Raw genomic sequence first — 21651 nt, 5'->3', positions numbered from 1 at the left:
ATGCTGATTGGCTCTATGGTATCTAACTGCTGATTGGCTCTATGGTACTTGAGTGCTGATTGGCTGAGTGGCCCGTGGCTGCCCCCGTCCCAAGGGCAGGTTTTGGGGGTCACATCCCCCCACCCCATCCCTGTCTCCATCCTCACCCCAGCAGAGATGGCAGACCTGGCCCTCCCATCCCTCCCTGCCGGGAGCTCCCCAGCATCCCGCAGGGCTGTCCCCTGTCCCCCCAGGGAACCCTCCCGGCACCACCCCCCTGCCAGCAGGAACCCCCCCAGCCCCAGTCAGTGCCTGGCCCCGGGGGGACACCGAGTGAGGGCCCCACCCCAGGGTCGCTGCCGCACCCTTGGAGGGGGTGTCTGTGCCACCCGGGGGTCCCTCCTTTCTCCTTCACACCGGGGTGGGGTCCTGCTCTGTACTGGGTGGTCCCAGCTCCCTCCCGAGTGTCTCACTCTCTATTCCTGGGGACCCCACTCTATTCCCAGAGTTTCTCTCTCTGCCCAGGGGGTCCACGGTCACATCAGGGGGCTCCCCACCCCCTTTCCACGGGGTCCTCGCCCTGTCCTCGGGGGTCCCACCTCCCTCTCTGAAGGTCCCACCCTCTATTCTTCTTTTCCCCCTCTCTGCTCTGATGGTCCCTTCTCGCTTCAGGGGCTCTCCACTTCCCACGGGGTCCTCACTCTGTCCTGGGGTGTCCCTGCTCTTTTCCCGGGGCTCCCATTCTCTATTCCCGGTGGTTCTGCTCCCTGGCCGGGGATGTGTTCTCCCTCAAGGAGTTCCCTCCTCCCTTCCCGGGGTCCCACTCTCTGATCCCGGGGGTCCTTGCGGGATCTCTCCACTCCCTTCCCGGTGGTCCTGTTTGCTGCTCCCGGGATCCCGCTGTGCTCCGGGGTCCCCGTTCTCCTGCCGGGGGACAATCCGCTTCTTTCTGGTGCGGCTCCCGCTCCCACCTGGGCGTGGCAGCGGGGTCCCTCCGCACCCGCGGGGCTGCGGCGGCGGCGCGGGGCGGTGCCGCTGCCGGTGCCGGTGCCCACCCCCGCTGCCGGTGGCGGGGCGGAGCGGCCGCCCCGAGCTGTATAAAGCGGGCGGCCGCTCCGGTGCCGCAGCGAGGGTGGGGTTCGCCATGAGCCTGATGCTGGAGACGCTGCTGGGCCCCCCGGGGGGGCTCCGCAAGGAGCCGGGCCGCGCCGCCCCGCGCTCCGCCGCCTCCAGCGGCTTCTACTCGTGGCCGGCCCCGGTGGTGGGACGGGCGCGGGGCGCGGGGGGCGGCGGCGGCAGCGCGGCCGCGTCCTCCACCGAGAGCCTGGACTCGCTGAACGGCGAACCGCGGGCGCGCAACGAGAAGGAGCTGCTGCAGGTGCTGAACGACCGCTTCGCCGGCTACATCGAGCGGGTGCGGGCGCTGGAGCAGCAGAACCGGGCGCTGGCGGCCGAGGCGGCGGCGCTGCGGCAGCAGCAGGCGGGGCGCTCGGCCATGGGCGAGCTGTACGCGCGGGAGCTGCGGGACATGCGGGGCACCGTGCTGCGCCTGGGCGCCGAGAAGGGCCAGCTGCGGCTGGAGCGGGCGCGCCTGGCCGAGGACGTGGCGGCGCTGCGGGGAAGGCTGGAGGACGAGGCTCGGCAGCGCTCGGAGCTGGAGGCGGCGGCCCGCGGGCTGGCGCAGCGCTCGGCGCAGGAGGAGCGGGCGCGGGCGCCGCTGGAGGAGCGAGCCCGGGCGCTGCGGGAGGAGGCGGAGCAGCTGCGCAGGCAGCACCGCGCCGAGGTGGGAGCGCTGCTGCGCGGGGCGCGGCCCGAGCTGCCCGCAGAGCCGCCCGCCTCCCTGCGCCCCGGAGTCACCGCCGCGCTCCGCGACCTGCGCGCACAGCTGGAGGGCACGGCGGCCCGCAGCACCCTGCAGGCCGAGGAGTGGTTCCGCGGTGAGTGCGAGGGTGGGGCCGCCGAACCCGCCGGCAGCGTCCCGGTACCTCCCCCGGGACACCCTGGGCTGCCGCGCTCCGGGATGGGCTTGAGCAAAGGGAGCGAGGGAGGCCCGAGGGATGCGGGGATCCCCCGCTCTCTGTATCATGTTAGATGCCCCCAGCCGGGAGGTGCAGGGACCCCTCCCACCTCTACTGTGCTCCTGGAGGGTGTTGGGATAGCGAGCCCCCCTATATTGTGTTCGGGAGGGTTAGTGCCCCCCTCCCTAGCGGTGTGCAGGGACCTCCCGTACCTCCAGCACCCTGGGAGAGCTTCAGGGTGACCCCATCCCTGCCACCAGAGCCCCAGTGCCCGCGGCTGCCCTGCCCGTCTCCCCTCTGCCCCGCAGTGAGTTTCGAGGAGGGTTCCAGCATCACTGTCCCGGCACCCCGCAAGTTTTTGGGGTGCCGGATCTCTCCAACGTTGCAGGGAATTGTGCTGGTCCCTCTGAGCCGGGGCAAGGCCAGGGGTGCTTGCAGCGCTGGGGGGGGCGGTACCGCATCCCTGACGCGGGAGGGGAGGACAGAGAGTGGCCTTTTTTGGGCGGGGGGGACAGTACAGTGAGGAGAGTGGGGTCGGCACCCCAAAAACCGCTCGGCACCCCGGGCTGAGCCCCCGGCGCGCAGGGCGGGTCCAGCACCGCGGACAGCGGCGCTTCAGCACCGCGGGCAGCGGCAGCGCCGACCCGGGGCGCTCATCCAGCGGAGTGGGGGCTGCCCCGGGAGCCGCAGGATCGCTGCTCCCCATCCCTGTCCCCTCATTCTGTGCCCCGCCTCGTCCCCTGGAGTGTCCGCAGGGCGCTGCGGCAAAACCCCCCCGCCCCGGGCCAGGGCTGGCGTGTCTGGGATGCGGCAGGGGGGCAGCGCCGTGGGGCAGGGGGCTGTGGCACAGCTGAAGGGGAGGCGGGTGCTGCAGCCCCGAGCTCGTCTTGCCCATCCTCCTTCACTTCCCAGCAGAGATGGAAGGAGGGGTGGGGAAGGCAGAGCGCTCAGGGAGCCCGGGGTGGCTCTGCAGAGGACAGGGATGCGTGGCATGGACAGGTTTGAGTTTCCCCAAGGGGGGGAGGCTGCAGCCTCCTTCCCTCCCGCCCCGCAGCTTCCCTTTTCCATGGCAGTGAGGCTGGACAAGCTGTCGGAGGTGGCCAAGGTGAACACGGACGCCATGCGCTTGGCCCAGGAGGAGATCTCCGAGTACCGCCGGCAGCTCCAGGCCAAGACCACCGAGCTGGAAGCCCTCAAAGGGACCCAGGAGTCGCTGGAGAGGCAGAGGCAGGACTCGGAGGAGCGCCATCATGCAGATGTCCTGTCCTACCAGGTGCTGTGGCGCAGTGGGCAGCGGCCCATGCTGGGGAGGGGCAGCGCTGGGACTTTGGCTTCAGGATGGAAAAGAGTTGTGGGACATGCTCGGGGCTGTGTCAGAACTGGCCTCCCCCAGCCCACAGGGATCAGGAACCCAGAGCCTGAGGTGGTGTCCAGGCTGTTGTGTCCCTCAGTACCCCTGGAGCTGCCCCGTGGCTCTGCCTGCCACTGAACTGCCTGTGAGGATGGTCACAAATGCCATGGAAGTGTGTCCAGGCTTTGGGCCACATCCTAACCCCCAGAGCTGAGAAGTGAGGGCTGCCTTGGTGGCCTTGGAATGAAGTGCTGTCCCCAGGGTGGTGCCCACCAGCCTCCAGCTGGAGTTCAGTTGCCATTGGACTCACTCAAGTCCTGGAAGCATTCCCACTGCTGGAGGCAGTGCTGGGAGCGTGCCAAGGACTCAGCTGGAGTGCAGCTCCTTGCTCAGGGCATGCAGGGCTCCTGCCAGTTCCCCCAAGGCAACTGGACACCCCTGGGGCCACCCCTGGCTGTGTTCCCTTCCCTGTGTGTCTGCAGGAGGAGGTGGCTGCAGACTCCTCTGTGAGGACACCCTGGTGCTGGAGACCAGGGGACAGTTTAGGGATGCTCTTGTGTCTCCCTGCTCCTGGGGACTGTGCTGTGTGTCGTCCCCCCCCCCCATTATTTTTCTGTCTGCCCACAGGAAACCATCCAGCAGCTTGACAACGAGCTGAGGAACACCAAGTGGGAGATGGCAGCTCAGCTCCGCGAGTACCAGGATCTGCTCAACGTCAAAATGGCCCTGGACATCGAAATTGCTGCCTACAGGTACAGGGGGGGCTGGGGAAGGTGTGGGGGGGTCTCAGCCAGGTCTACTCAAAGTCCCTTGTTAATACCTGAGCTCTTTCTGGTGAGTAAATCCTCCATCCATGGTGGGCAATGTCCAGTTGGGTGACCCAGTGGTGTGCGGAGAGAAGGGCAAGGAAATCTGCTCATCCAGGCCACAGGAGCAGGAAGATCATCCAGGATGGGGCAGGGAGGGAGATGCAGCTGCAGGACATTGCTGGCAGCTCCTGGTCACAGGAGGAGAGGAGAAGCCATCACTGAGTGCCCTGCCCTGGTCTCTCCCTGGCAGAAAGCTCCTGGAAGGGGAGGAGTATCGGCTCGAGACTGGCATTGGGATGCTCTCCTACCCCGAGGTGGTCCCCAAGCCTCCCAGCATCACCACCAGCATCAAGGTGAAGAGTGAGGAGAAGATCAAGGTGGTGGAAAAATCAGAGAAGGAGACAGTGATTGTGGAGGAGCAGACAGAGGAAATCCAGGTGACCGAGGAGGTCACAGAGGAGGAGGAGGCTGAGAAAGAGGCTGAAGAGGAAAAAGCTGAAGAGAAGGAGGAAGAGGGGGAGGAAGAAGAAGAAGAGGAGAAAGCTGAAGAAGAGGGAGAAGAAAAGGCCAAGTCTCCTGCAAAGGAAGAGGCCAAGTCCCCAGAGAAACCTGAGTCCCCCTCAAAGGAGGAGGCCAAGAGCCCAGCAGCAAAGTCTCCTGAAAAGCTCCCATCCCCCTCAAAGGAGGGGGCCAAGACCCCAGTTGTGAAATCCCCAGAAAAACCTGCAACCCCCTCAAAGGAGGAGGCCAAGAGTCCGGCTGTGAAGTCCCCAGAGAAACCCCCAACCCCCTCAAAGGAGGAAGCCAAGACTCCAGCTGTGAAATCCCCTGAAAAGCCACCAATGCCCCCTAAGGAGGAGGCCAAGACCCCGACAGTGAAATCCCCAGAGAAACCCACACCTCCCTCAAAGGATGAGGCCAAGACCCCAACAGTGAAATCCCCAGAGAAACCCACACCTCCCTCAAAAGAGGAGGCCAAGACCCCGACTGTCAAGTCCCCAGAGAAACCCCCAGCCCCTTCTAAAGAGGAGGCCAAGCCCCCAGCTGTGAAATCCCCAGAGCCACCTGCAACTCCCTCTAAGGAGGAGGCCAAACCCCCAGCTGTGAAGTCCCCAGAGAAGCCCCCAAGCCCCTCAAAGGAAGAAGCCAAACCCCCAGCTGTGAAGTCCCCAGAGAAGCCCCCAAGCCCCTCAAAGGAAGAAGCCAAACCCCCAGCTGTGAAGTCCCCAGAGAAAGCCAAATCTCCCATGAAGGAGGAGGCCAAGTCTCCACAGAAGGAGGTGGCCCCAGCCAAGGAGCCAAGCCCTGCTCCAAAGGCCCCGGCCAAGGAGGAGCAGCCCAAGGAAGTGAAGGCTCCCTCCAAGCCTGAGGAGGGTAAGAAGGAGGAAGCTCCCAAGAAGGATGTCCCAGCCAAGGCAGAGGAGAAACCCAAGGAGAAGGAGGCTGCTGTGCCAGAGCCTCCAGCTCCACAGGCCAAAGAGACCAAGCCAAGCCCCAAACCTGCCAAAGAGGGAAAAGCTGAGGAGTCTCCAGCAAAACCTCAGCAGGAGGTCAGCAAAGCAGCCACCAAGGAGGCTGAAAAGCCAAAGGCTGAGGAGCCTAAGAAGAAAGTAGAAGAACCCAAGAAGGAGAAGGTGGAGGAGCCCAAGAAGGTGGAGGAGCCCAAGAAAGAGAAGGCAGAAGAGCCCAAGAAGGAGAAGGCAGAGGAGCCTAAGAAGGTGGAGGAACCCAAGAAGGAGAAGGCAGAGGAACCCAAGAAAGTGGAGGAACCCAAAGCTAAAGCAAAACCCAAAGATGAGCCCAAAGCCAGTAAGGAACCCCCCAAAGCCGAGGCTCCCTCCAGCAAGGAGGGCACAGCCCCAGAGCCGGGGAAGAAGTGATGGAGGAGTCCCAGGAGCCGCAGGCACCTCCGGGCACGGGAGCTGCTCCGCTCCCTGCCATGGCTGGGCCCGGGGTGGGAGCCCAGGGACCCCCAGGACCCCCAGGCCAGGCTTTCCCTTAGCAATAGGCCCGTGAGAGCCCCTCGGGTGGGCGATTGCTTCCCTCGCAGAACGTGATATTCGCCGAGCGCCACATTTAAACACTTGAATTATAACCCTGGAGAAGAGGGGGGACCCCCAGGGGAACCCCACCACCCTTCTCCTCTAAGTGCATTTATTTAATGTATGTGCAATGGATGGATGAGTGCAATGCAGAGCTGTAGCTGCTTGGGGGGGCTGGCGGGGTCCTGCCCTGCCCTGGGGGGTGACAGTCCCTCTGGGCAGAGGTGGGAGAGGCTGGGAGCTGCTGGAATGCTCACAGACACACACAGTGCACCAGGAACCTCAGCCCACTGATCTTTGCTTTCTGTGCAATTACCAAATAAAAGTGCTTACAGAGACACCCTGGCTCTGCTGGCTTGTCCTGGGGAGAAGACGGGGAAGGAAGGTGGGAATGTGGGGCTGGGATCTGCCACCAAGGGCTGGGGTGGGTGACATGGGGCTTTCCAGAGGGGAAACACACCCCACAGCAGCCACAAGGACCTTGTGTCCTGAGCATGGAAACAGGGCCAGCCCTGCCATGCCTTCCAAAGGATTTCAGTGTGCTTTTTCCCTTCCTTCTTTTTTTAAAGCCTGGCTCCCAAGGGACTGGGAGAGCCTGGTTTAACCCAAGGGCTGCGGCACAGCCCAGCACTGCAGCACTGCACCGAGGGCAGGGCAGGGCTGGGGGAGCAGGAGAGGGGCTCTCAGCCCTGCTGGGGGAGAAATCACTCCCAGGGGAGACACAGAGAGGCTGGGATGAAGGAGGAACAGTCACCTTGGGAGAGGGGATGGAACCCCAGCTCTGCCAGTCTGGGACCACCACACAGAGCGCTGCAGGGGAGGGGGCACATCCCAACTCTCTGAGGCCAAGCAGGACAAGCCAAGCCAGGATGCCCCACCCCTCCTCCTGCCTGTCCCAGGACCCTGCTCTGCTCCCCCCTCCAAGCCCAGGGAGCAGAGAAGCCCCCCAGGATGCAGGGATTGTGCTGAGTGGGATGGCAGCCAGCCAGCAAGGACAGGCTGGGGCTGCAGTGCGGGCTCTGGAAAGGGCTATTTTTAGCCACCTCAGTTTTTAGCCATCTCAGCTCCCCAGTCCCTGTGATGGGGAGGGAAGTCAGGAGGCAGGGAACATCCCTGGAAAGGCTGTCAGAGCCCAGGGCTGGGACACAAGGCTTGCTGCAGCCCTCACAGGTCCCTCATCTCAGCTCCTCTGCACAGACAAGGCACCCACACAATTTTTCTTTAGCTCAGTTTAATCCCTTTGACTACAAAACCTTCAAACAAACCCCAAAATATTGTAAAAGGAGCAGAAACGTCAGGATGGGAACACTCCTGCCACAGAGTGAACGAGTCCCATCCCAGAATGAGGCCCAGGGCTGCTCAGCGATGGCTGAAGAACCCCTGGGGGTAGTTGAACTTGAAGGGTTTCAGGCGCAGGGGACCCCTGGAAGAGGACAAGAGGGAGAGGCTGTGACCACAGGGATCAGGAACATCCCATGGCACCCACAGCCAAGGCCCAGTTCTGGGGTTACTGTGGGGGCTGACCCCTCTAGGACAGGGTTCCAGGAACAGCAATGGCACCAGAGTCCCTGGCAGCACCCTCAGCCCCCAGGCAGCTCCCACCTGACTAGGCGCAGACACATCTTCTCCTGGGGGAATTCCTTGGGCCCCTCCACGCTGGGATCGTGGGGCTCTGTCTCCAGGTACACGTCCAGCACCATGCACAGGCGCTGCAGCTGGTTGGTGAGCAGCTGGTAGCCAGGTTTGGGCCCCCACAGCTCCTTGTAGTAGACATTGACCTCGCTCTCCATGGCCTGGAAAAAAAGGATGAGGTTGGTACAGGCTTGGATCTCTACCCTGCATTCCCAGGAGTGTCACAGACATCTTTTATGAAAAATCTTTTTTTTAGGATTTTTCCTCTTAAGAAGCTGAGAGGCTTCAGGAACAAAATGTAAACATTGATTATCTGCTGCTGTGGAATGCAACAGGTGGATCTTCAATTAGCTCATGTTAGATGTTTGTAATTAATAGCTAATCACAGCTTAGCTAGCTCAGACAGAGAGCTCGAGCTACAAACTTTTGTTATCATTCTTTGCTATTTTATTCTTAGCTAGCTTTCTAATGAAATCTTTTCTTCTATTCTTTTAGTATAGTTTTAATGTAATATATATATCATAAAATAATAAATCAAGCCTTCTGAAACATGGAGTCAGATCCTCATCTCTTCCCTCAACCTGAGACCCCTGTGAACACCATCACACAGGAGTGTCCAGCCACCAGCTCACCCCAACATTCCCTTGTTATGGACACAGAACTGCTGGGGACACCCCAAAAATGCAGCCCCCACCCCACAGTACCCGAATGTTGTCGTCGTTGCTGCTGTTCCTCTCTCCCTTCCAGTTCAGGCACAGGCTGAAGACAGGAGGCAGCGTGGAATAACCAGGGTTCAGCACCACAGCTGCCTGGAGCTTGGCTGAGCAGGGAAAAGGTGTCACTCACAGGTTCTCCAGCCAGGGGGGTTACCCATGAAGCTGCCCTGGGATGAGGATTGGGAATTCCCAAGGAAAGGAAAGGTGCCTACCTGTTCCCCTCTCTATCAGGGCCATGTAGTAGAGGTGAGTGTCTTCAGCCAAGCCAGCCTCTATCACATCCTTAGTGTAGGGCAGCTCCTGAGAGGAGAAGGAGGAATGATGGCTGCAGTGCCATGTGGGAGCTGGAAGGGAGCTGGAAGGGGGGATTCAGCCTCGTGCTCAGCACTTACAGCATAATCCTCATAGGGAATGGCAGTCCACTTCACCAGGCGTGAGACGATTTTGGTGGGGAAGAGCTGCTGGCACTCGCTGGACACCGGCACAACGCCGTGCTCTGAAAGCAAGGACAGGGCTGGGGACACTGCTCTGCCACTGTCCTGCAGTGGGGACACTCCCAAAGCAGGACCTGGGCATGATGTCATCCTTCAGCAGCTCCATCAGGTGCCCAGCAGAGCCCAGGCTGTGATTCCATGGCATCCTTGGGCTGTGATCCCATGGGATCCCTGGGCTGTGACCCCGTGGCATCCTTGGGCTGTGATCCCACTGGATCCCTGGCTTGTGATCCCATGGGATCCCTGGGCTGCTTGCCAGGCACACAACATGCATGCTGTGCAGTTCACCTCCCACCATGTCTCAAATCACCTCCCAGCACTGGGATGGCCATTCCCAAAGAGGTGCTGGGCACTGGAAAGGGCAGAGCCTTCCTCTGCCACCCAAAATAGGGCAGTTCCTTCATTCCTACAACTCCCAAGGGCTGAGGAAACAACTGAGAATGCTGAGAGTGGCACTGCCACCCATCAAATGTGACATCAGCTAGCTGATGCCTCCTCTCCTGTGATTGCTGATGTCCCACTCTCCCTCCCAGTTCAGGCACTGGCTGAAGATGAGTCAGCAGCTTGGAATAACTGGGATTCAGGATCATGGCCACCTCGAGCTTGGCTGAGCAGGGAAGAGATGCTTCCCTACATGAGGACCCTGTCATTGCATCCCTGTCTCCAGGGAAGGGTGGGGAGCCTGGCAGGACACTGCCACTGCATCCTTGTCCTCAGGAAAGGGCAGGGAGCCTGGCAGGACACTGCCACTGCATCCTTGTCCTCAGGAAAGGGCAGGGAGCCTGGCAGGACCTTGCCACTGCACCCCTGTCCCCAGGGAAGGGTGGGGAGCCCAGCACTCACCAAGGGATGCAAACTGCTTGTGCAGGGCCAGGCGGGACTGCAGACGGCTCCGGAGCAGCTTCACTGTCAGCTCCATGTGGCTGGCACTCAGGGAATTGTCAGCAGCCACCGTGTGCTGTGGGCAGGAGGGATGTCAGGCCAGGAGCCACACCCCCACAGGGACAGGCACCCATCATTCAGTCACTAAAAGGGCTTGTGTCACATATGTGACAGGAAATACATCAGCGTGGCCCCACACACAGATCCAGCCCAGCTCAGCCTGTCCCAGCCATGGTTTGGGGGCAGCTGATGCCAGCAGGGGGACAGGACAGGACCCCAAAGCTCAGCCCAATGTTGTAGGGGAGAGGGGAGGGGTTTGTGCCATGCCTGAGGCTGATCCTTGGGGAAATGCAGGCCACCCAGCTTCTGCACCCACACATAGGGGTGTCCCAGCTCTGTCACGTAGTCACTCAGGGTCAGGATGCTGTGGGGACAATGAGGAAGGGTCACACCAAGCAGGGAGGATTTGCTGTGCTGAAGCAAGGAACTAATGGCAATGGCATGGGTGACACTCACCCCACTTTATCAAACTGGAACTGGTTGGCCGGGTTGGGCGTTTTCCTGCCGTGGTCCCCTGGATAGAGGCAGTTGAGGAGGGAGTCTGGGGAGAGCAGGTCCCTGGCAGAAAGAGAGGAGAGGTCAATCAACAGCAGTCTGGGCTCTTCATCCCTCCATGAACAGGCTCCAAGCCCAGATTATGAGTTTCATGAGTTCAAGGGCAAAATGACTTTGCCCAAATTCCACTCCAAAAGGAGAGCTGTCTCCTCCCTGCCTGGAGCAGGATGGAAACCACAGGGCACCACTCCTGCTCTTCCAGGAAGCTGCTCCCTCTAGTGCCATGAAATTCCTCATGTCTGACTGTACTCACAAGACTGACCAGCCACAATGGGCTGTAGGATTTGGGGTCTGGCTCAAGGCACAGCCTCCCTGCTTTGGGGTAACACAGCCAAGGGAAGCAGGAGGGAGGGAACACCCTGCACAGGATCTCCAGCTGCTGTCATGGAGGGTTTGGGGTGTCTGCAGCAAGAAGAGAACCCCAATAGGATGAGGAGGCTGCATATGGGACAGGCTGGGAGGCAGCACCTGCTCCCAGGCAAGCCCAGACCAGTTTCTCCCACCTCCCTCCTCCTCAGGCACCTCCTGTCCCAGGGACAGCCACCAAAGAGCTGGCAGCTGCTGGGAGCTCCCTGGGCAGGCTCCCAAAGCTGCCACTTCAGCTTTTCCTCACACCAATCAGGCTCCTGCAGGCTCTGGGGAGCACAGGCAGAAGCAGCTGCATCTCTGGAGCTCAGGACAAGGTGACCTCAGGAATAGTCAGGTGAGGGAGCTGCCAGGCTCTGCCTGTGGGAGGGAGGCTGAATGTGTCAGCAGGAGAGACTGTCCCTCAGCTCCTGACAGCTCTGGCACTGCTGAGAGGTTCCCAAACTTCCTGAGTCTGGCTTGTCAAGGCAGAGGAGAGAGGGAGGAAGGTGCTTGGGCTGTGCAGGGCTCCCAAACCCCACAGGGCAGAGGGGTCCCTGCCTGATGAGCTCTGGGCTGTGTAAGGTTCCTGGATCCCATGGAGTCACTGCCCAATGATCTCCAGGCTCTGCAGGGCTCCAAAATCCCAAGGAGTCACTGCACAATGACCTCCAGGCTCTGCAGGGCTCCAAAATCCCATGGAGTCACTGCCCAATGACCTCCAGGCTCTGCAGGGCTCCCAAAGCCCCTGAAGTCACTGCTTGGTGATCTCCAGGCTTGCTGCCCACAGGGCTCTCCTTACCCAGCACTGATGGCCGTGGTCATCTCCATGGCAGTGGTCACCTTGGCTTTCACTGTCATGACGTTGAGGTTCATCAGGTAGTGGAAGGTCAGGTGAAGCACGTTCTCATCTGCCCACACAGAAGGGGGGACGTTGGTGCCTGCTCCAGCTCAGAGAAACCCCCCCACACTTCCAGCTCCTCCCAAGGCCCCCAGAGTGCTGCTGGGGACAGTCCCTGAGCTGCTGTCACACCCCAGAGCCCCTCACCTTTGCACTTCAGGTCCAGGGTGACAGACAAGGGGTGTCTCTTCAGCATCTCCTTGCGTTTGTCATCCAGCTGCACACCCAGGGTGGGCCTGCGTCGCTTCTAGGGGGGCAAAACAGCTGTCAGAGCCTTCTCCTGCTCCTCACCAACCCATGGACCTTCCCAGCACACAGCTCTTTCCCTCCACTCCAGTTCCACAATGCCCCAGCACCATGGTCACAGCTGTCCTGGGGAGGCAGAGGAGCAGGAAACCCTCACTCAGCTCCAGTTCCTGTCACTCCTTCAGCTCCAGGGAATGTCTCCACTCCTGGGAGAAAAAGCCAAGGACCTGCTGGCCCGAAAGCTTTCCCACTGCAAGAGGCAGAACCTGGAATCACTGAATCCTTTAGGTTGGAAAAGCCCTCTGGGAGCACCAAGTCCAACCATCCCTGCAGTACTGCCAAGGCCACCACTGCCCCATGTCCCCCTGTGCCACAATCACACAGCTGTTCAATCCCTCCAGGGATGGGGTCTCCCCCACTGCCCTGGGCAGCTGTGCCAGGCTGGACAGCCCTTTCTGTGAAGGAATATTCCCAATATCCTCCTCTGGCACACTTTTCTTTCCTTACATCCTGTCCCTGTTCCCTGGGAGCACAGCCTGACCCCCCTGGCTGTCCCCTCCTGGCAGGAGCTGTGCAGAGCCACAAGGGCCCCCCTGAGCCTCCTTTGCTCCAGGCTGAGCCCCTTCCCAGCTCCCTCAGCCTCTCCTGGGACTCCAGCCCCTTTCCAGCTTCATTCCCTTCTCTGGACATGAGAGCCTTCCCTTTACCCTTCCCCACAGAACAGCCCCATACACCCGGCTCTGCTGCTGCTGGTGGGAGTGGAGGCCCAGAGCCCCTTCAGGCTTTGCTGCTGGGAGCAACCAGCACCTCCAGCCTCCCCTCAGCATCCAGCAGGAATTATCTGAGAAGAAACACTTCCTCCAAGGAGTGCTGAACAAGCCCTGGTGCAGAGAATGCTTTTGGCACGGGATGGACACAGATCCCTCCCTGTTGGACACAGATCCCTGCCCTCAGGCTATTTATACAAAGTGGAGCAGCTCCAGCCGGAGCTGCAGGGATGGGACACGAGAGGAGCAGCTCTGTACCCTGCCTGCTCCTGCATTTGGGACACCAGCTGGAAATGGCAGCCCCCTCCTCCCAGGAAAGGTCAGCATTTGCCATCACTGCAGTTCCACACACACTCACAGTGTGCAGGGGCAGTTGCCAGCCCCAGCCAGGCTCAGCCAGGCCCAGCCAGCCCCAGCTCTCCCCAGAGGGGGACAGTGCTGTCCCTTACCGTGGTTTGCTCCTCCTCTGCGTCGGAATCGCTCTCATCATCTGTGCAGAGAGAGAGGGGTGTCAGCAGGGACCACTCAGGGCCCAGCTCTCCCACCACCAGGACTTTTCCCAAGCCCTGACACCCCTTTCCCAACAGAAGCAGGGTCCCAGGAGCTGCAGGCACAGAGGAACAAATCCCCAGGGCAACACCATAACTCACCCTGTGAGTCCTCAGGTGGCTTATAAAGGGCCTTGGCTTCCTCCACACTCCCTTCAATGGCCACCACCAGCTTCTTATCTGCGGAGGAGACAGGAAAACTGAGTTAGGAATGCCACTCCTGCTGCAAAGGCAGTGAGCAGAGCAGCCCTGCCCCTAAAGCTCCTGGTTCCTGGTGAAGGAAGCTCCAGCAAAAGGCCAGTGGGAGGAGATGTTGTCTGGAAGGTTCTGGGAGGCCACCACTGGGCTGGATCTCCTGGGCAGGATGGGGTCAGAAGATGGAAAACGATGGGTTTTGAGGGATTCTCCCTGGAAACCATAAGGGCCAAATCTTAATAAAGATCCAGGAGAGGTTGGGATCTGGCTGGGACAAGCAGGGACCTGGTGTGGCCAAGCACCACCGTGTCCTTCCATGCTCCTCTGGCACTGAGAGAAACAGGTCACACCACAGCCCTCACCACACAGGAGGTGTGCACAGCCCAGTGGGATTCCTGACCTCTTCCAGGAAATCCCTCCCAGCTCAGGGAGGCTCCAGAAATCCCCCCAAAATAAAGGGATGAAGGTTTCCAGGTGAGCTGTGGGAATGGCCTCAACAAGGCCTGGGGTCCCCAGGTGGCACAAGGCAGGGGGTGACAGCTCTGGGGAAGCTGTGACAGCACTGAGCCAGCTCACAGGCTGCTCACAGGCTGCAAGGACATCCCTGCTGACCTTGGCAAGGGGGAAGGGGTGGGAAGGGAGCTTCCCAAGCACTTCTTCCAGCGAGGCAGCTGAGCAAACAAGGTTTCAAATGCTGCTGCCTTACCGCGCCGTGGGGCCACCCCGCTGCTCTGCGCTCAGCAGAATCTGAGAGCAGAGCAGACCGTGGGGAAACACCCCCAAAAAGTGGTGATTGCTGCAGCCAGGAGTGAAATCTGGGGGGCGCTGGCCCCTCGGTGCTCACCACAGGCCTGTCCATAGGCACTGGCTTGCACGAAGAGGACGTAGAGAGGCGGCGGGAGGTGCCGGGCGGTCTCGTACTGCTTGTGAGCCTGGTCGAAGGGCATGAACAGGTACTCCTGCACAGGAAGGGAGGCCTGGGAATGACAGGGAGAGACTTCATCACTGGGAAGGGAACAGCTCATCCTCCTCGCCCTGAGAGAGCAGGAGATGAAGCTGGCACAGCAGCGGTGGTGCAGGGTTAAACATGGAGAGCCCCAGGAAAGGGCTGGCAGCTGCCTCTGCTGGGAAAGTTTTGGATCTGGAAATAACCCAGTTCCTCCTCCTGTTCTTCCCTCCCAAGGCAGTCACAGGGGACTGGAACTGCGTGGGGCTCTCCAGGGAAAGGCCCATTTAGCAGCTCCTGCAGCTGCAGTTCTGCAGGACTTGCTGCATAAATAAAAAAGGAGACTCTGGAGGGCTCTCAGATCTGCCCCTTGCCCACCCCGAGCAGGAATGAAACATCTCCAAACCCAAACCAGCCCAGGAGCTGCCCCTCAGAGTGTGACCTCCTGCAGGGCTCAGGTACCTGCATGATGCTGTTGAGTCGAGGCTGGAGGCTGCTCAGATATTCCTTCTTCACCTCAATCTCCTTCAGAATCTTCTCCTTGCTGGTCAGGCACTCCTTGTATTTCTCTGCCAGCCTGGGGGCGGGAATTCTGTCACTGCCACCCACCACAGCTCTAAATCTGCTGGGGTCCACCTGGATGATGAGCCCCAGCATTCCTGCCCTGCCCTAAGGAACCAGAAGAGCTCAGACATGGGGCAAACACAGAGCTCCTAACACCAAGGGCAAGTGGAGGCAGGAAGGAACTGATTAGAGATGGAAAACAAACAAGGAAAAGAGGGAGCTCAGCCTCATGCTGTGCTCCAAAAGGGGCAGCAACTGGCTCTTCCCTCAGGAGATCTGCTCCCACACCAGGCTCTGCTGCCAGCAGCCACAACCCTTCTGAGCTCCCTAAGAGGCTCTGTCCCTTCATATCCCCAGAGCCACTTCATGTCACATAGCCAAGGTTCAACAGAGAAAACCCAGGAAAATGCAAGCACCATGATGCTCTGAGTCCTGGATACCTCGTGTTCAGGGAGAACACACCAAATCCCCTCACTGCTGCTGCCTGTGAGCCCTTTCCCAGCAGGAGCAGGGAACTGGGTATGGAAGTGGCCTGCCCAGGACAAGGGTTCTCCAAGGGGGAACAGATCTGACCTTGCACCACTTGGATTCTGTTTCCAAGCAAAACTGTATTTGTGGGGGTCAATGCACATCCCAAGAGGCTCCTGCACAAGCTCCAGTGTTCACACACCTTCCCAAAACAGAGCTATGAAACCCCTGCACTCCACTCCAGAGGCACCTCACACAAGGTGGAGAAGAATCCAAAGCAAATCCAATGGGGTTGCACAGCTAAAAACACCAACATAAATGATGGATGGATGTCAACAACCCCAACTACATCAGAAAATGCCCAAAGCACCACTGGCATCTGCTTGTGAGCAGCTAAACAGGCCATGCTCCACCTCAGCAGTGGTGGGAGATGGACAGGGGCATTCCTTAGACACCACAGAGTGAGGACTGGGAATTCCAAGGCTTCCCAGCAATTTAATGTGCAGCTGAGGGTCTCCATGATGTTTGCAATGATCAGAGATCTGCAGGTGAACACCCCTCTGCGAGCCAGCTGGAGGATCCTGGCTGTGCCTTCCACCAGGCAAAAGCAGCCAGGTTTCAGGGAAAGGATCTGGGAAAAGGGAAGCATGAAGGGTTGGAGGCACCCAGCACCTCATCTGCTCTGCTGAGCTGCCCTCAGGCTGCACCCACCAGCATATTCCAACTGATCTTTCCAGAAGGTGTTCCTGGACACTGCCTGACTGTTACCCAAACACAGGAATGCTGTGTCATGTTTGCTTTTCCCAGAGGGCAAGAGTCAGGGAGCAGCTGAGCCCTGGGACAGCGGTGACGCCAGCAGCAGGACACGGGGCTGTCCCAGCCTGGTGTGGTTGGCAGCTCCACACCATAGCATGGAATGGCAGCAGCTCCAGCCAGGATGGGCTCCCTTTGCTCCTTGGATCATCAGGCAGTGCCAGAGAACTCCCTGACCTATGGAGCAAGGATCCCAGCAAGCACAGAAGGAATCTCCCAGCCACACAAGAAGGTGTGAAAAACTTCATCCCTACATCTGCTCTCCCAGCAGCTCTGGGTGTCTGCCCAGATCCCTGGAGCTGGGACATGGAGAGGGGACCCCCTGAACTCCAGGTGTGTGCCCAGATCCCTGGAGCAGGAGCGTGGAATGGGAACACCACCAACCCACCTCTTGCGCTGCTCCAGCTCCCAGTCCAGGCGGGCCAGGGTCTGCTGGTGGGGCTCGGTCAGGGTGATGGCAGGGCGGCTGATTTCAGGGGGGGCCTCTTTGTAGAACTCCTCCAGGCTCACCAGCTCGATCTCCTCGTGTTTGGATCTGCCAATACACATGGATCAGACCAGGGAAAAGTGGGAGGTGCTCAGTGTGTCCCACAGGAGAGTGTCCCACTGGTGCTTCCTGCCCTGCTGCTGAGCCACCACCATCAGTGAGCTGAAGTTGTTTTGATCTCCATTGTCTGTGCCTAAAGGGGCTCCAGGAGAGCTGCAGAGGGACTGGGGACAAGGGATGGAGGGACAGGACCCAGGGAATGGCTCCCACTGCCAGAGGGCAGGGATGCATGGGATATTGGGAATTAGGAATTGTTCCCTGGCAGGGTGGGCAGGCCCTGGCCCTGGATCCCTGGCAGTGCCCAAGGCCAGGCTGGACACTGGGGCTGGGAGCAGCCTGGGACAGTGGGAGGTGTCCCTGCCCATGGCAGGGGTGGCACTGGATGAGCTTTAATGTCCCTTCCAACCCAAACCATTCCACAATTACAAACACCTGGAGCACCTACTCTGCTCCCACAGTGAACGTGGGAAGAACTCCCAAACTCAGGAATCCCCCACCCATCCCAGACACACCAATGCTCCCTCTGCTCCCTGGCCATGCTCACTTGAATTCCAGGCACTTGGTGATCTCTTTCTGCAGGTGCATCACCTCATAGAGCAGGTTCTGGAGCTGCAGGTGATAGGCATCAACCTTCTGCTTTGCCTGAAACACAGATACAGCCAGAGCAGGGATGGAGCAGGAAAAACAGTCACCAAGAGAAAGTCACCAAGACCCTATCACTACAGCAGCTTGGGACAGCAGGTTTTAGGGTATGCAAGTTTTTGGGGAGAAGAATGACATTTTTAAGGGCTGGAGGAGCAAAGGATTGTGACAGGAGACTGATCCAGCTCCTTCCTGCACATTTCAAAGCCAAGGCACAGGACAGGGCTCATTTGCTGGGGCACAGAGTCTGAGAACTCTGGGTATGGAGCTTCCAGCCAATCATCCACTCATTGATACACTTGCACAAGACCAGACCCTTGAAACAGAGTTTCTGACCTCCTGCTACACTGAGACAAAGGCAGATACTGTTCCTTCATTATTGATGTAATTAGAGCTGCCCTGCATCCAGCAGGAGTTTATCAGGATCAGAGCCTGTCTTAGGTTGAAAAACTTAGCTGTGGGTGTGTGTTCTATCCCCATCTGTCAGAGCTGGGGCAGTTCTCTGCTGTCCATGGGGCAGTTTTTCCTTTATCTCTCCCCCAGCCAATCCTCCCTGCAGGAGATCTCTGCTGTCCATGGCCACTGAGTGTCCCTGCAGGGCTGATCCAATTCCAGCATCCCATGGGGAGATGCTGCGCCCAGGGCAGGAGCCAAGCATTCCTACCTGGATCCAATGTGAGCCTGGCACAGCACAGCAGCCTTTGCCCAGTGCATTGCCAGAGGAGCAGCTTCTGCTGCCCTGCATTGCCAGAGGGAGCCCAGGCCCATCTCCAGCAGCCCTGGAGCTGCAGAGGAAAACTCCCCCCTTGTGCAGGATCCCTGCTCCAGCAGCAGCACAGCTGGCACTGCAGGAGGGCTGAGCCCCCATGGGATGGGGCTGTGCCACCACCTGACACACAGGGGGACAGGGCATGTTCTGACCCTGCCACTGTTGGTTTTTTGTTTGTACTATTGCATTTGTATTTTTAATTTTCCTAGTAGAGAACTGCTATTCTTATTCCCATATCTTTGCCTGAGAACCTCTTAAATTCAAAATTATAATAATTCAGAGGGAGGGGGTTTACATTTTTCTTTTCATGGGAGGCTCCTGCCTTCCTTAGCAGACACCTGTCTGTTCAAACTGAGACAGAGCCTCCCAACAAACCCTCAACTCAAACCCCACGACCTGGCTGAGGTGTAACTCCTCACACCACGCACTCAGACCAGGCAGGACCTGCTCCATCTCTGACCCCCCTAAATCCAAACCTGCATTCCTCCCTCCCAGCCCCTCCTGGCACCTCGTGGGTCTGGTCTCTGCCCTTCTTCAGCCGGATGTGGGCCAGGCGGTTCAGCTTCTTCAGGGTCATGAAGTGCACGCAGCTCTGCACGCGCCGCTCGTCGATCTCCGAGGCCTGAGGGGCAGGAGAGAGGGGGTGGAAGCAGGAGGGATGGCTGGCACCACCTCTGCAGGGAGTCCCTGCCACAAAAGGGGCTCCACGCTTTGCTATGGAGGCACATTTATGTCCCTGGGGCTTCTGAGGGAGCCTCCTGCTGCCAGACCAGAGGGCTCTACTGGGAGTAACTGAGAGGGGGTCCAGGCTCCTCAGAGAATCACTGCAGCCATTTTCCTCAGGGGCAGGAACAGAGGTGGCTCAGCCTGAGGCACCTGACATGTCCCAGCAGCTGAGGAAAGGGAAGTTATTCAATTTTCAGAGCTACATCCCTGCCCCTGGAGCCCAATACAAGGGAAACTGTTCCATTTCCAGAGGCTCAATTCCTGCCCCAGCAGCCTTGGATGAGGAAGGCTGCTCCATTTCCAGGGGCTCAATTCCTGCCCCAGCAGCCTGGCAAAGGGAGGCTGCTCCATTTCCCTGTGATGTCCAAGGCATCACAGCTCCTGCGCTTTTCCCCTGGGATTAATGGGGAAACACCAAAGACAGACATGTTACACCACACGTGGAGGCCTCTCCTCACATTTTCCTTGATGCCCCGGCTCTTCAGCTCCTGGATCTCTGCCATGAGCCTCTGGAGCTCCTGGCAGGTCTCTCTGTAAAGCTCGTAGTCCTTGATGGGGTCCCGCAGATCCACCTCGCTCTCCTCGCTGTAGTACCTGGCATCCTGCCAAGGCAAGAACACCTCCTGTGGCTCATCCCTCCCTCTGGAAAGGGCTCTGGGGGATGAGCTGCCACTTGTGCCCATGAATCCCATGGCTTTACACAGGGAGAGGACTCAGTTCCAACAATCCCAAACCCACCAGTCACTAAAACACCTGGCAAGGTCAGGCTGTCTTTAACTGTTATAAATTTGAACTGACACCATTGGGGTGTCTGTGCAGGGCCAGGAGTTGGACTGGAGGATCCTTGTGGATCCCTTCCAACTCAGGATATTCCATGATCTCCATGACCACAGAGGACAATCCAGAAAGGTGATTCCTCCTCCTCTTCCACCCCGCTCCCCACTCTGGCTGATCCTACACTATCCTGCTGCTCACGGGAGGGTTTGAAGGCACCATGCAAATCCCTGAGGGATCTTCCAGCTTTGTGCTCACTCTCCAGAGGAGTGTTTGTGTCTCCTGAAAGAGATGGAAGCAGGTTTAGGAATTCACAGTGGGAGTTTAGGAGGCATTGGAAGCTGGGGGAACTGGATCTCACAATTCATGGAATTCCAGAATGGTTTGGGTGGGAAGGGAGGACTTTAAAGCCCATCCAGTCCCATAGGCAGAGACACCTTCCACTATCCCAGTTTTCTCCAAGGCTCATCCAACCTGGCCTGGGATGCTGCCAGGATGGGGCAGCCACAGCTTCTCTGGGATTGTCTTCCAGCAGGGAAAGCCAGGCCAGCACAGAGGGGTGTGGGCGGGGCCCTGGGCACGTCTGTACCTGGTCCGTGTCGCCCTTGCCCCGCTTGCCCTCGGCTGGGACCCCGTCCGTGCGGATCACCTTGGGCTTCCTCTTCTTGCTGGACTCGGAGGACATGGTGCTGCCGGCAGGGCTGGGGAGGGAACACGGGCCGAGTCCGTGGGGGTCAAACCTGCTCGGACCGGGGCTCTCCCGGGGTCCCCCCGCCAGCCCCGCCTGGGCTCTGCAGTGTGCCCTGTGCCACCCTCCATCGTGCACCTCCCAGCCCCCTCCAGCACGGAGGGCCCGGGGTCTGCTCTCACACAGCCCCCGCAGTGCCACTGAGCTCCCTTGGGACCCCGGGCCCGAGCACTCAGCCCCTCCCTGAGGCCCCAGACTGCGGCTTCTGCCTCACCAGAGCCCCCAGAGCCTTCACAGACCCGGGACCCTTCTCTCCTCCAGAGCATCCCAGAGCCCCGCACATCCATCCCAGGGCGAACTGTCCTGCGAGCCCCCCCAGACCCGGGACACTCCACCTCTCCAGAGCCCAGCACACCGAGCCCAGAGCCCGTCACTCCCTCAGAGCCGCCCCTGACCCTCACACCGGGGACTTTCCGCCCTCCTGAGCTCCCAGAGCCCCACACACCGAGCCCAGAGCCCTTCACTTCTTCAGAGTCACCCCAGACACTCACGCCGGGGTCTCTCTGAGCTCCCAGAGCCCAGCACACCGAGCCCAGAGCCCGTCACTCCTTCAGAGTCGCCCCTGACCCTCACACCGGGGACTCTCCGCCTTCCTGAGCCCCCCCAGAGCCCAGCACATGGGCCCGAGCCCTCAGAGCTACCCCAGCACGGGGCCTTCGCCCCTCCAGAGCAGGACCCTCCAGTTCCACCGAGCCCCTGGCACAGCGGGACACGGACCACCCGCCCCTCCTGAGGGCCGGGGCCGCTCCCCCATCCCCTGCCGGGGTCCCGGCTCACCCCGGCACTCACCGCGGCCTCGCCTCCGCGCCTCCGGAAGTGACGTCACGGAGCACAGAGCGCGGTGCGGAGCGGCGGCCGCTGCTCCAGGCGCCCCCTAGCGGCCGCGGCACCCTGGAGGACCCGCAGGGCGCGCCGGGGGCGTGGCTTCATGGTGTAAAATGGGCGTGGCTAACGACGGGGCGTGGCCACATGTGAGACCTCCGCACTGGGGGCACCGGTGGGACTGGGGGGGTTCCTGGTGCAGAATGGCACCCACAGGAATAGGGGGAGCCTGGAGAGGGGACCCAGAAGCACTGATGGGTGTCCATGGGCTGGGGATGGGGTCCCTGGTGGC

At 59.9% G+C, this 21651-nt stretch overlaps 3 protein-coding genes across 5 annotated transcripts in view; 2 read left to right on the top strand and 1 right to left on the bottom strand.

Annotated features, from left to right (window-relative positions):
- Nucleotides 1–21651, top strand: part of UQCR10 (ubiquinol-cytochrome c reductase, complex III subunit X) — a 149339-nt gene that overhangs the window by 31899 nt on the left and 95789 nt on the right. The window lies entirely within an intron of this gene.
- On the top strand, nucleotides 1124–6539 carry NEFH (neurofilament heavy chain). The gene is made up of 4 exons (XM_066562186.1): nucleotides 1124–1916; nucleotides 3071–3270; nucleotides 3976–4100; nucleotides 4408–6539. The coding sequence occupies exons 1-4, from the start codon at nucleotides 1124–1126 to the stop codon at nucleotides 6035–6037; spliced, it is 2748 nt and encodes a 915-aa protein (XP_066418283.1). The 3' UTR covers nucleotides 6038–6539.
- On the bottom strand, nucleotides 7414–21401 carry THOC5 (THO complex subunit 5). 3 transcript variants are annotated; one of them, XM_066562028.1, is made up of 21 exons: nucleotides 21327–21401; nucleotides 20379–20490; nucleotides 19991–20071; nucleotides 19474–19617; nucleotides 18798–18911; nucleotides 17423–17520; nucleotides 16720–16866; nucleotides 14949–15063; nucleotides 14385–14517; nucleotides 13448–13525; nucleotides 13247–13287; nucleotides 11932–12031; nucleotides 11686–11794; nucleotides 10440–10541; nucleotides 10251–10347; nucleotides 9885–9999; nucleotides 8940–9043; nucleotides 8760–8847; nucleotides 8536–8651; nucleotides 7802–7992; nucleotides 7414–7622 (listed from the first exon to the last, which is right to left on the bottom strand). In XM_066562028.1, the coding sequence occupies exons 2-21, from the start codon at nucleotides 20472–20474 to the stop codon at nucleotides 7559–7561; spliced, it is 2133 nt and encodes a 710-aa protein (XP_066418125.1). In that variant the 5' UTR covers nucleotides 20475–20490; nucleotides 21327–21401; the 3' UTR covers nucleotides 7414–7558. The 3 variants fall into 3 exon arrangements, with proteins under 3 accessions (XP_066418125.1, XP_066418126.1, XP_066418127.1); XM_066562029.1 differs by lacking the exon at nucleotides 19991–20071; XM_066562030.1 differs by lacking the exons at nucleotides 19991–20071; nucleotides 21327–21401 and having other exon boundaries at nucleotides 20439–20490.

The sequence above is a fragment of the Molothrus aeneus genome, chromosome 18 (genome assembly GCF_037042795.1).
Source record: "Molothrus aeneus isolate 106 chromosome 18, BPBGC_Maene_1.0, whole genome shotgun sequence".
NCBI classification, from domain to species: Eukaryota; Metazoa; Chordata; class Aves; order Passeriformes; family Icteridae; genus Molothrus; species Molothrus aeneus.
The sequence above is the reverse complement of the archived record's forward strand: the minus strand, read 5'-3'. Positions and strand labels throughout refer to the sequence as shown.

Excerpts from the sequence above, each read along its gene's own strand:
- NEFH (XM_066562186.1), top strand. The coding sequence starts at position 1,124 with ATGAGCCTGATGCTGGAGACGCTGCTGGGCCCCCCGGGGGGGCTCCGC. Across the intron at positions 1,917-3,070 it reads GGCCGAGGAGTGGTTCCGCG|TGAGGCTGGACAAGCTGTCG; the intron begins GTGAGTGCGAGG and ends TTTCCATGGCAG. Across the intron at positions 4,101-4,407 it reads ATCGAAATTGCTGCCTACAG|AAAGCTCCTGGAAGGGGAGG; the intron begins GTACAGGGGGGG and ends TCTCCCTGGCAG.
- THOC5 (XM_066562028.1), bottom strand. The coding sequence starts at position 20,474 with ATGTCCTCCGAGTCCAGCAAGAAGAGGAAGCCCAAGGTGATCCGCACG. Across the intron at positions 13,526-14,384 it reads TGCCTATGGACAGGCCTGTG|ATAAGAAGCTGGTGGTGGCC; the intron begins GTGAGCACCGAG and ends TCTCCTCCGCAG. Across the intron at positions 10,542-11,685 it reads ACCACGGCCATCAGTGCTGG|GGACCTGCTCTCCCCAGACT; the intron begins GTAAGGAGAGCC and ends TCTTTCTGCCAG.